This window comes from Amphiprion ocellaris, chromosome 6 (assembly GCF_022539595.1).
Source record: "Amphiprion ocellaris isolate individual 3 ecotype Okinawa chromosome 6, ASM2253959v1, whole genome shotgun sequence".
Taxonomy (NCBI): domain Eukaryota; kingdom Metazoa; phylum Chordata; class Actinopteri; family Pomacentridae; genus Amphiprion; species Amphiprion ocellaris.
Window position 1 is genome coordinate 26709447 of NC_072771.1, and position 13601 is coordinate 26723047.

Genomic DNA, 13601 nt, shown 5'->3' on the forward strand with positions numbered 1-13601 from the left:
TGCACAGTGGCTTGCATACAGGGCAGCTTGTCTTAATAGTAGGTATGAGCCACAGGTATTACCTCATTTGGTGTTTTGATAATGATCACGGTGGAAAGTACATTTTCCAATATCTCTATAATTAGATCAAGGCCTCTGTTCACAGGCTCTGACTATCACTTTGAACCACTTCAAATTCATTGCACAGACCTAGATTTTCTTAAGTAGAACTAATTTGCCATGGATCCGGGTAAATTAAGACTCCAAACCAACAAACATGGCTGACTGAGTAACCACAACTGTGTCCAACCACTCACTTCCTTTCTATCCAGCAGAAAATGTTACAAGGAGTAAAAATATAGCATAAAAAGACAAAAAACTGAAGACTGTAAATGCCTACAATTCACACAATTTTCCAGCCATTTAGTGAGTCTTACCACAGTACACAAGCATTGGTATCACCCTCAAGTCACTTATTCTTTCTTTTTTTCTCACTTATGTTATGCTTACATAGTACAAGTTTTACTCAGATGCTAAAATATGACTTGCACTTTCTTCTGATCTCCATCTTTAGGCAAAATATATTTGACTGTTAGCTTGTTTTTACCCATCAGCATTAGCATCAGATTTTCTTTGCCGATTTTAAAAGTGGTGAAGGTTGTAAGGTTTCAGCAGTCATTGTGAAAGATTTGTGTTGAAGCTACAATATCAGTCCGTGTAGGAACATTGTGTTTTCACTTGTAGCGCCTCCACAGGGAGGTCATCATGCCGGGTCACTTACTGATCTACACTTCTGGACCTGGTCAGCATTCAGTGAGCTTCTCTCACAAACACCTCAGCTGAGCAGACGCTTGGAAAAGCAGAGACCCCAGCTTGTTTACTATTTACTTATGTACATGAGAGAAAAAGAATATGTTGATGCAAAAGTTTCAACAAAAATGGAATATTGTGCACCTACAGAGGTGGTATTTGTTGCAAGGCTCTTGGACTTATTGTGTCTACCCTGTAGATGTATCAGTTCTGACCTCATGTCTGTGTCTTTTGTCAGACTCTCTCCCTCTGTGGCACTGATGAAATAATAATAGTCAGTGTTGACTTTTCCTGTATCCTCTGCTTCTTTTCCCTAAAGAACTGTCTGTTTGACCTGTCACTGATCACATTTAAACACCACAAAGCTGTTGAGTGCTTTTCCCCCCAGTTCCCTTGTCTCTTTCATTTTCTAAACAATTTAGCCTCAAAACGCCCACTCTTATGTTTTCAAGTCTGCCCCTGACTCGGTGACTTTCTTCTGATTGTATTTCTCTCCACCCTTTTCCTTCCATCTCTGCTTCTTTTGATTCAAAGAAATTAAGATGTTACATTTTGTCTGAGCCATTACTGTTTTCATCTGTTTTCTCTAACTTCGTACTTCTGTCAAAGCTCAGTGGGACACAGAGAGACGGAGGGAGATGGGGGAAAAATGAAACAGAAAGAGACAGAAAATGGACAGTCTGATTGGGTTTAACCACAAACAGAGAAATAGGGAGATGACAGGAAGCACATTTTTGGGCACCTGAGTGATGACATACTGTAGGCACCAGAAAACTTTATTTCTATTGCAGCATCTAAGCCTGTTGTACTACATGTCCATTCTTTAAAAACCACAAATTGTGAAAACTCCAAGTCAGTAACATGAATTGCCATAATGCTTTTGTAACAACACAAATATTTGTAAATGTTTTCATTAGTGCAGTTAATTATAACAGTAAATTAAGTAATTTATTCAGCGTTTCTCAATTTTTTGGTTGTTTTATGTTGTACTGGTGTAAATGCCATTATAAAAAACACACTTTTCTGCTTTCCTTACCACATCTGTATAAATAAAACAGGACCTTATCATAATCTGTTCATTTTCCATTTCTCTAGAATTTCTAACATGAAGAACTCCTGTCTCTTACGTTCTGATGACACATTTGATTTATTTCAGCCCTGAAAAATACAGCTATAGCCATTGTAATAAAAAATTCTGTTTGAACAAACTTGTTCAAAGTGGTATGCTGTGGTGTTAATGTGAAGTTCAGTGTGATAATCAGGGTCTAATTTATGCAGTTTTAGTCATGGACTCCTATAGAGTGTGATTACAGTTTACCAAATACCTTATCGAGTTTCATGGGTGTGGCAGCCCTGCTAGCAGTAGAATTATCGCAAGCAGCAGGAGGTAGTAAGGAAGGTAGCATGAGGTAGAAGTCAGAATGACTGTGTGAAATATTCGATAATTAATATCTAGACTTTTCTGTTATGAATATCTGTGTTGTTTTCTCACCTTCTTCCTTCACACTTATGAATCAGTACAACAGCTGCACAGTGTACTGACGGTGGAGATAAACATTATTTGTATATCTTTGACCTCCATTTGTCAAATAAAACAGCCCTATCCTGACAAATCACATTCACCCACTTTTGTACTTTTACTCCCCAGTTGACAAGTAAACTTTGCTAAAAGAACTGACACTCTGGACTAAAGGAAATATGTGGGGGTTTATGTACGGTTTTGTGATTGATAAACATGTTTGTGACAGCATCTGCTTGTCTTGATACTTGTCTTCTTTTTTTTTTCATTTCCTTCTTTCCCCTCACCTCCCTCAGCTGACAGCGGTGGTTTTGTTGATGTAAAGTTCTGTCATGCTACAGAGACCAAAAACCCGATGCTTTTCTCCTCATATCGGGTGAATGTGAATGTTTAGAGCACTGTATCGAAACAAAATAAGAGACTGAGTGATGTGGGACTGTTAAAGCCTCAGGTAATTCAATCGCTTTTTGCCCAGCAACTCTTTATTTGTGAGTGTTGCATTAGAGAATGATAGAAATGACTGGCGCTGTTTGGGTTTCAGCACAGCATAACTCCAGACCCAGTGACATCTGTCTTCATGCTCTTTATGGCAGTTCCCACTTTTTTGACGTGTTTTCTATATTGACATGACACTGAAGGAAAACAAGGGAATCTATTTTCATGTCGATCGTAGAGAGGTTTGAATCTGTGATCTGTGCCACGTTTGTTGTGTCAAAACCTTGGTATAGTTGTCTTTTCTGCTATGAATTTTCATACTTACTTTTTATCCCCCAGCTGGTATTGTAGAATGAAACATCACTGTGTTAAATCCAGCATCAACTTACAGTATTCATGTCAGTCAATCAATAAGTGGTTGTTTCCCAAAATTTCAGTGATGGGGTCTGGTAGAGTCTCTTATTACTATGCATATATGTCTGATTTTCAGATGAGGTGGGAACTGCCTGATTTATATGTGTTGTTTCAAATCATGGTTTCAATTTGAAATCAGTTAATCTCGTGCTAACCTGGCAGGTGTTCAACTGCTGTATCTTATTTTGCTTTAGCCTCACTGAGAAATCAAATATATTTCCTCAATTGCAGTTTTATCCACTGTACAGAGCTCAGCTCTTCAACGTGCACCGTGTTTCTCTCTGAATATGTTTTCTTCTTCTTTTTTTCCTCTTCTATTTTTCTCACATCCCTGTAACCTCTCTTCTCTATTTAATCCACAGACTAAATTGTTTTCTTCTTCACCTGCAATACCTTGCAACACACCCCCTGGTTTACACTGTACTCATCCCCTGACATCCATAACTTTTATGTAATAATCCAGGTGTTAGCTTCTTGCAGTCAACCTTTTTCACCTTGACAAAAACTAAATCACGCAACCAATTAAAAGCCATTTGTCCATGACCACAGGGATAAACTGTAACTTTCAAGACTTCTTTGCGGAGTTTTAATTTATAATTGAGAGTAGCTCAGATTGGAACAGATGAATTAGCATCAAGAGCTCAGTACTAATAAGTCTTACTTTTTTAAGGCTGTAAACACGAGTTGTTAAATGATTGCTTAAGTTGAGCCAATTCACATTCATTTTACATTAATATAGCTCTGGGAACATAGCATTCTTTGTCTATGTTGTTTTGTTTTGTTTTTTTTTTGGTTAGCTGTGATTCCAAACAAGCTTAAAGCTTAAATAACTCGGCTTTGACTGCCAGGTGAGGTGTAAAACTTGAGGTTGCCAACGCTGTATTTCTAAGGTTTCGTCAGTCTTCTGCCTGGAGAAAGCATCTTCTTAACCAGTGTAAGTCAGCTGCAGGTTTTCAGTCAGAATATGTTAGGTGCAGCCACTATACCACGTGCTTTAGGAATATTCTCTTAACAATAAATACAGCAGGTGAGTTTTTCAGTGATAGCTTTGAACAGAGTCCTTTCCTCCGTACTTTTTTTTCTAATTTCCCATCATCTATTTATGATCATGAAAACATCCAATTCATTTAGAGTTTTAACTTATTCTGTATTTTCTATAAATACTTAGTTTTCCTATGTACATGTCTCATTGCATGGTATATGTAGCTACTTGCGATTACTTGAACTGCTCAACTGATTCAATATTTTACTGTTAAGAGTTTTTGATGTTAAGCTTAATAGGTGACATTCACAGTGATGCAAAAGCATTAAATGTGAAAATGTCATTTACTAGTTCTCATAGAAACGTGCTCACTACCTTTCACTGAGTTGCCTTTCTTGTACCATCTCATATGCTTTCTTTGCATTTGCCATAACTATCTGACTGGCTCATTTGAGCCATTCACTTTAATTGCTTTTACTTTGCTCATTATTTTGGCAACAGCATTCACTGGTCTCCACCTCCTCCCCATCCCTTTGCCCTTCTTGTCCTCACACTGTTTTTTATCTTGCTCATTGCAACTGCCTGCCCACCAGTTGTCTCAGCTTTGGTCCCGGTTTGCTTGCTGGTTATAATTGCCTCTTTAGTTGCCATTTTTTGTAGCCTCTGCCTCTCTTGCTGTGTTCCCCTGCTCTTTCATTTTAAGCCATGAAGCCGTATCAATCTCCCTCATTTACTTGTTTGCTCAAGCACCAATATTCACGCTACTTTTTGCTCCTTGCCCTTACAGTGTTCTTTCCCTCGCTGACTATTATCCATTGTTGTGCCTTCCACAAGGTTTTTTCCCTTTACTTCATTTTTTATTTTCCACTTTGCTCTCTGTGCCATCGGTGGCTCTGAATTTCTGTGTCATCTAAGGTCCCCTTTTACTTGAAACATCTTCCATCTTCACATTCCATCTTATCAACTTTTTCTCTAACTCAAAAGTCTCCCCATCTCTCAGCTCTCTTCCTTGAAAGCTCCTGTTGCCTTTCTTACTCTTTGCCCTCATGGGTTTCTCCTTAATTCTCTTGTCAGCCATTAATGGTTTAAGTCTGCCACAATCCTTTTCACTGGATTTCACTTTTTGCCTTCCTCTCAGTCCCCTTTGCCTCTATGCTGGCTTGCTTACTATAACTGTCTCTCTAGTGGCAAGAACTTACTGAGAGTCTTCATAAGTAATAGGCCCAAGCAAGATTTGTGGAGCCTCATACAGATGCTTTCTTGGGTCTTTGTAACATTGCTGAACCTGAAATAAACTGCCAGGATCTTTTCTCATGGCATTTTGCCCGTCTGCTCCCCAGTCCCCACATACTTTTACTTAAATCCATTTTTATTTCCTTTCCCCTTTCCTTTCTGTTTCACATTTTATTGCCCTCTCCCACCTCTATTCTGTCATCCTCTCCCCTCCTCTCACTGTGCCTCTGTCATGTCGCTCTCCATTACTTCTCCCAGTCTACCGTTTCTCTCATTTCCCTTTCCCCTTTCTTTCCAGTCTGTGAGCTTAACCTTTCCTTTTTTCTTTAATCAGTCCCTCCTCGATCCCCCCATCCTATTTTTTCCCCCTCAATATTCCTTTCCTTTGTCATGCATTTCCTCAAATTTCTCAGCCCTTCTTTTCTCCTGCATTTGCACCTGTGTTCTACTTGTACCTTTCCCATGTCACAGATATTTTCATCCTGAGTTTATCCCCTCGCTCCTCATTTCCTATTTTCCTCTGCAGTCCTTCTCTGCCTGTGCTTCCTTGTAGTCCTATAAGTAGGGTGCAGCTATTCAAACCTCACATTTATTCTTCACATGAGAGTTGCTTTCAAGCCACCAGAGAAAAGAGGGAATCTGAGGGTGGAGTGAGATAAATGGTAGAAGTGCAAAGGAGCAATCTCACAAAGTTTACATTAAATCCCGGGTGAATCTGCTCCGTAAAATGACCTGGCTTTGTAAACAGCAGCAGATATTGAATGATTATCCTCTGCCTATATTTACTTGCTAAGATATTTACTGTGCACCACTTTGACTTTTGCTTCTTAAGCCGACATGAAAGTCGCATCACACGAATAGAAGCTTAAATAGACTTTCCTTGAGTATCACTTGCTCTCTAAAAAAAAAAAGGAAATTTGCCACTCGCTTTGTATGAGAGCTTGTTTTCTTCTTGTTTGATGTTAAATCCCAATTGAGATCATAAATGATGCAATTTTGCTTTTCCTTTCTTCTGCAGGTCTCGTGGTAAGAGAAGCCAGCATAGAAATAACACGGCAGCAAGTCGAGGAGCTGTTCGGTCCTGAAGATTATTGGTGTCAGTGCGTGGCCTGGAGCTCCGCTGGAACCACCAAAAGCCGCAAGGCACATGTCCGCATTGCATGTGAGTACACTATTGTTAGCACGTATATAAGCTGTAAATGTTATAAGATACTACACATAAATATGTAAAAAGTATCTCTGAGTTAGTTGCTCATATACTCAAAAACTCACACAGGAAGACAGGCTGTATGAATAATAATAATTAAAAATATGTATCTCTTTTCTTTCCCAAATGAAAATAAAATTTGCAAGAAAACACACACAGAACGTACTGATACAGTTATCATCTCCACTCTGCTGGGTCCAATTTCATGAGAAGAGCCTTGTGTGAAAGACAGTAGACTAGAAGTTGAGGAAAGCTGACAGAGAAAAATGATGATCTTATAAAATGCAAATAGAGGCTTCACCACTGTCCCAACCACTGGTGTGTGTGAATTATTATAACACTCAATCATAGGAAACACAAGCGCAGGGGAGTGCGTATACAGCACATATACACATTGACTCAGTTGTACATGTAGTGAGCAAACACAAATTGCAACTGACAGTCTGCTGAAAATACAAACCATTTCCTAAATCAAGGAGTTTAAAAACATATCCAGAGTTACTTAAAAGGGGTTATGTAATGTTCATTAGTTGATTATTTGTCTATATTAGGTACTAAACTTTTATTATTCAAGTGGCTGGTTAAAGTTTTAAGGATGTTAGCTGTGGTTGATGTGGCAACACTTATTTGTGGTTAAGTGCAGTTTCATGCTGCAGCACACAATTTAGCGGACACTTTGCCAAGAGAAGAGCAACTAGAGTATCTGTTCACAGGAGACAAAGAATTCAGTCATTAATCTGCCTTGTTCTATCATTGCATGTGCAGCTGTAACTTGATTTTATGCTGCATCAGAGTAGTTTTCCACGCAACAGCAGGGCACCGCAGAAGGAGTTAGTTACCTTTCTGAGAAGTTGGAGATGCACAGTCTGTTCTCTTCCTCCCTGCAATATTTAAAACTGACCTGCTAACAAAGAAGGTGAAAATAACCGTTGTCTTGTTTTATAGATGCAGTTTGAATAAACAATGACTAAAGGTACAGTACAGTCATGAGGGATACATTTTAACTAGATAAACTGAAGACGAAATTTGAAGTTGGTTCAACTTTTACAGTCATTTGCACTTAATGACACATGGTGGAGGACTTTTTCTGAGCAGAGACGTCGCTCTATAGCTTCAGTCTGCCATCAGTAGCTCTCTGTTATGGTCTGGTGAAGATTTTAATAAGACAACTGGGAGTCTGACTGTAAGGTCACCAAAAGAACGCAAGCCGGACGAAACCCAACCAGACTTGATACACGCTAGCAGACAGCGTTATCATTTAATGCTACATACACAGTTATCACATGGAGAAATCATTTCAGGAGTCTGGATGAAAGAAAAACTTGAATCCTGCTGTAAATGATGGTGACTTGGAAACCCCGCCACAACAGAGGAGCAAAGGAATTGAGATGTTTCACAGAAATCACCCAGAAAACCTTGTTTGCTCTTTCAACATAAGCCTCATATAACACAATGGGTTGTTCTTCCAAAGCTCCTTTCACTGAGAATTCAACCCACAACAGTTGTTTTCCGAGTGTCGTTGCTCTGGTCAATTCAGTCATATAAGACAACCGGGACTTGTCTGAGTGCCCAGGTTATGGAAAGGTCAAGCAAAAAATAAATGCCAATAGCAAAATCGACCCCACCCCCTGGTTTACCAGGCTTATGCTGACAGTTTGAGATATGAGATAAACTACACACATCCCCATATGCAGTGCTTTAACAGACAGTATCACTCTAACAGACGTGCACCTTGGAAGTCTTGTTTTCCCAGGTTGGTCTTATTTGTCGTGCAGATGGAAATCCATCATGCTGACCCTTGTGTTTCACTCCTGGTTATTTTATTTGGCTGTAAATACATCTCACATTTTCACTTTTGCAGTGCTTGGTTGTTCTGTTTTTTTACTATTTTATTAGGCTAACTTATTTGGCTAAGAAGCATTTATATGTTAGTTATATTAAAAATAAATATATAATTATTATAAGAAACTCACATTTCAATATTACATAAATTAATCTGTAACATAATGTACTGGCACCCTATTTAAATTCTATCATGTGCGGATGTTGCATGTCAATTGAACCTGTAACAGATTGTTTAAATATGGTAAACATTTAATTTGTTTGATTTGTAAAAAAAAAAAAAAAAATATTTGCAGACTTAAGCTTACATAATATACAATGCAGTGTATGATCACGATATTGTGGTAGTACCACAGCAACATGTTTCCTAGTTAATTTGGCTTGTCAGCTTCAAAAGATGTTTGAATTTAGAACAGCATCCCTACTCTCTGCAGTGTTTTGGTATGTGAGGATGTTTTTCTGTCTGTCAGCAGAGAGTTAGTGACACAGTCAGAAATATCCTTCTAAGCTCCGCTAATAACACTCTCGAATGGAATGGGGCCTCCTTGGGGTGCAATGAAAGCTGGGTAATGTGCTGTTTTTGGCTTACGTTGGGGCTGATACATGCTGAGAGACAGATGCAGGCGAGTCTATGTGTACAGACCTCAGAGACTCACAGAGGTAAGCACAGGAACGTAGACAACAGCACAGGAAGGAACACAAAGGCTTGTTCAGTAGCCGAGCTTATCAACAAGGTAGTAGATACATGAAGGTACGCATTAGTTCATAGATGCATAAATGCGTGTCTCCATAGCATCTTTGCAATCAAAACATTATGTATTATCAGCTTTTAGTAGGGATTTCCACAACACCATATTTTGTTGAGTGTTTCTTGTTTTCCTCAGTCTGATTCATTAATATATATTTCACCCTGTAAACAGCAATATAAGGCTGGAAAAAGCCTCCATTTATGGTGCCACTATTTACAATGGCATGCTACTAAAATGACCTTACATCAACAAGAGGCTAAAATATTTTTATGTTTGGTCTTATTTCCATACAGTATCTTGGACCGTTCAAGGACTGTGCCAATTTGTAATGGCAGCTAATGTTCTGAACTAAATCATAAGTCCTCACACTAAATTTAAAGGGGAAAAAAGTTCGGCACTGAATCAAAAGCCAACTAGCTTTCCATTTTACCTCGATCACTTATTCACATTTTATCTGTCAGCCTCTCCATATAAAGGGAATATACATATATGCATATATATATATACATATATACACACACACACACACACACACACACACACACACACACACACACACACATATATATATATAGTTTTATATACACACAGTGTGTGTACATATATTTATATATATGTGTGTGTGTGTGTGTACAGTAATTGCATAACTCTGAAAGGTCTGCTGGAGGTTAGGTAGACGGATGGTGATAGAAGATACCTCTTAGAAGGCTTGTAGGGTCAACAGATGTCTAGGAACAAAAAGGTGATATAAGTCCTGCCTCTCTTTCACTTAACTCCATGTTTCTCTTTCTCTTCAGACCTCTTTAATATCTACCTTTCTTTTTTTCCACGCAGTATGTATTTTCCTTCTGACTTTGTCTGTCCTGCCGTCCTTCACTTTCTCTCTTTCCATTATAACTGTGATTTTTCCTTTAACCAGATCTGATTACACTCAGCTCCCTCTCGCGATAACCTTTTACTTCAAATCGACCCAACCTCCTGACCTACCCTGCTTTCGGCTCCTATTTGGATCTAGTGTTGTGATTAAAATGCTTCCTGGCAGCTAGAGCTTGCTGAGCAAAGTGTCTTTTCTTCTGCACCATGCAATAGCAATTCAGCATTTCTCTCCTGCATTTCCCTTCCCACTCATTTTTTCCCCCATTGTTTCCTTCTCCTTTAGTTTTTTCCCTCACTTTTTAAGAATGCACTCTTCACATGCTCATTGTTTTATTCTGCCACTTGCGCTCTTTTTTCACTCCTATACTGCCGCTTGTTCTGGCTTTTTTTAAAATAACTATGGAATTAACGCTTTAAGACACTAAGTTAATATGCAGTTTGTAGCTGGTCAACGGTAGTCACTGTTGTGACTGTAAAAGTGTCAGATGCACAATCAGAGATATTAAACCTCTGACTGATTTTCTGGGCTTTCTGAGGACACTTTATCTTACGTTGAGTGTGGTACACACTGCTTAATTCAAGTTTATAAAGCAGATGAGATAAACACAGATACACATTCACACACTCAGTAAAGCACAACATTTCAGGCACGTATACAAGAGTAGGGGAAACATAGACATGTACATACAAATGTGCATGCATTGTCAGTTATACTCTTTGGCCCTGCGGCTATCAGGTCAAGTCCTTCTCCTTCAGTGGATTAGCAATATGTCAAGGTCAGAAACACATACACACACACAGTGTGTGTACAGAGCTACACAGCTAAATGCACACACAAACACCCAGACACACACAAATTTCAGATGATGGCAATTTGTTCTGCCACCTTCCTCTGAGACGTGTGTGCATAGCAATCAGGAGTCCAGGCACTCAGGGGCACAACAACACAGGCAGCTACTTGTGTCAACTGGAAAATGTGTGTTAGTGAACTTGTTTTGTTTATGATGTAAATGTCTCAACTACATGTATTTAGGTTTTCCTTCAGTCATGGATGAATTAGACCAAGAAAAACAAGTCTCAACAGTGGTTTCTTCAGTTAGATTTTAAACATATGTTAGATCCTCTCTCTTTTTATGCTCATTTAGGCTTAAATCTTGATGTAGCCAACAGCATTATTAACAATTAATTGTAAAACAGCAACTGGAAAACAACTGCAGTGGGTTTGCCAACCTCCTCAGTATGAAAATTAGTCAAAAACAACCATAACCATAGTTTCAGTAACATTTGACACTGTTACATTAAGCATCCTTAATGTAACAGTTTGCACTTATAATTACAAAACTGATATCCATGCTGAATGTATTATTGTTATTTATTCATCCACATTCTCCCCAACACTTGCAGATACTTTCAGTGGAAAACACCTCAGTTTTTTTTTTCTCAGGATAATATCATCAACAGGACCTGTGTTTCTGGCTTTGAGAATGACTTCATGTTGCTCAGAAGCACTGAATAAACATTTTCACAGTGAGAATCCATAGTGTGTGCGTGCGTGTGGAAGTGTGGTTAGGATGTTTCACCATTGCTGTGAGCCTCTGAGCTTTTTCCCAGATGTCAAGGACTGCTTCAGGGTACAGTTATGCGTTAAAGTGGTAAGCCGCAGTGTTGATTTACTCACACAGAACTCACTCGCTCACCCAAAGTCACTTTATAAAGTCCAAGTGTGGGAAAAATTACACATACACCACTCCTCACTATACTGTATATTTACTTGCAACTTGTAGTTATACTTTGTTTTTTCAAGAGAAATGAAGGAAAAGGCAAAAGGAGTCACTGAGATGTCTCGTGAAAACAGACAATGTGTTACAAAAATGAGTTTTCCAGTTTTAGGTACAAATATAGTTTTAACTAACATATTTTACTAAAGCAGGTGACTGAAGGTCTAAATTGTGATGCAGTTGTAGGTGATCGGCAGAGTTTAGACAATTGTAAAGGTCAAAAGTAAAACTATTGAAAATATAACATAGTTCATGAGAGACACAGGACTCATTATATACACTAACCTCTACTGAAATAACTCCATGATAGATTTTTACATTTTTGAAACCACAACTGTTTCCACTGAAGAACCAAAATGAACAGCTCCTTTCAGTTCATGTCTTCTGAAACCTCATTAAAGAAAAAAAAACCTACTGGAGGTAGCAGACAGGCCTTTGAGCCACGCTTAATCCTAATGAGTCATTTTACAAACCACGATCCAGAGGAAGTGTTGTGCTCCAGAGTGCCGCTGCTATGTCAGCGAGCTGAGTCGTTTACTTGTTCACAACTTGACTGTGGATGGAAAGACCTTGTCTGATGTTTAGAGCTGATCACAGGTTGTGAAGTGTTGAAATGACAGGGTGTAGGATTCAGTGAAAAAAGCTGGTCTGAGTGGAAGGAGACTCTCTAAAGTCACTTAGAGAAAACGACTCCTTATATAACCACACTCAAAATCTCTGTGACACTCAAAGTCACTCTGTACTCTCATTTTGTTTGTTTTTTTGTTTGTTTTTGTTTTTTACATTTTAAAGCTTTATTGGCAATTCAGGACCTGAGTAGGAGTGCTCAAAGTTTGAAGAAGCTTCTGACCGTACACCGTTTCATGGGTAAAACTAAATACATTGGAGAAGAGTATTGGAAAACTTTACTCAAGTAAACGTATAATTAATTCTAAAAATGCACTCAACGTGCACAGAAGTATTTTGGTTAAAATACACCTCGAGTATGTGTTACAACATTTTTAGAGAGGCATCGTAATGGAAATGTTATTATAGATAGAACTATAAAAACTTTGAACTCATTTAGGCAAATGAAAAAAGGGCAATAAAATATTATGTCGATTAGTAGATCAGCATTACACTGGGAAGCACACAGAAAATTGCATTCTAGCTACATAGCTGATTAAACCTAACAAATATACATCCCCTTTCCTCAGCTTAGACTTGCTAGAGTTAAGTAGAATGAAATAAAACAGATCGAAAATAAATAAAAAATGACACTGCACATGTATTTAATAACCTCCCACTTATAGAATTAACAGTGAAATAAAGCACTTCTGAAGTAGACAATGCAGAGCCTTATAAACAATATGAATTCCACAGAGTTTCTACCACAAACACACGCACACATACACATACACACACATTGCTGTATATTGCCAAGCAACATGGTGGTTTTTAAATGCTCTCTTGTGCACAGTTAGATCTGTGATTTGTTGTTGTACTCATTTGTTGTTGTCTGAATGATGTTCATTGTGCACCCCAAAGTGGATGTTTTTTGTTCATTCATTGTTAATGCAAATTATAGCTACTACATTCACTGCTCTTCTCAGAGTCTTTTGAGTGGAAAGATTTTTTTGCAGTCAGAATAGTAGCAAAAAATAACAGAACAGTGGTGCACACCTCAGTAAACGTAGAAGTTCCTCCTTAGAAATCACGCCTGGTGGATGCACTATTAGCACTTTTTGTACACAATAATGTGTGTATATGTGTGTGATTTAGGTTGTAATACATCATG

At 38.4% G+C, this 13601-nt stretch overlaps 1 protein-coding gene across 2 annotated transcripts in view; it reads left to right on the top strand.

The window, feature by feature from the left end:
* Window positions 1-13601, top strand: part of unc5ca (unc-5 netrin receptor Ca) — a 193514-nt gene that overhangs the window by 103949 nt on the left and 75964 nt on the right. For both annotated transcript variants that reach the window (XM_023280866.3, XM_023280867.3), the window contains exon 3: window positions 6391-6534. In XM_023280866.3, coding sequence (XP_023136634.1) covers window positions 6391-6534 — 144 coding nt within the window. The remainder of the gene's footprint in view (window positions 1-6390; window positions 6535-13601) is intronic.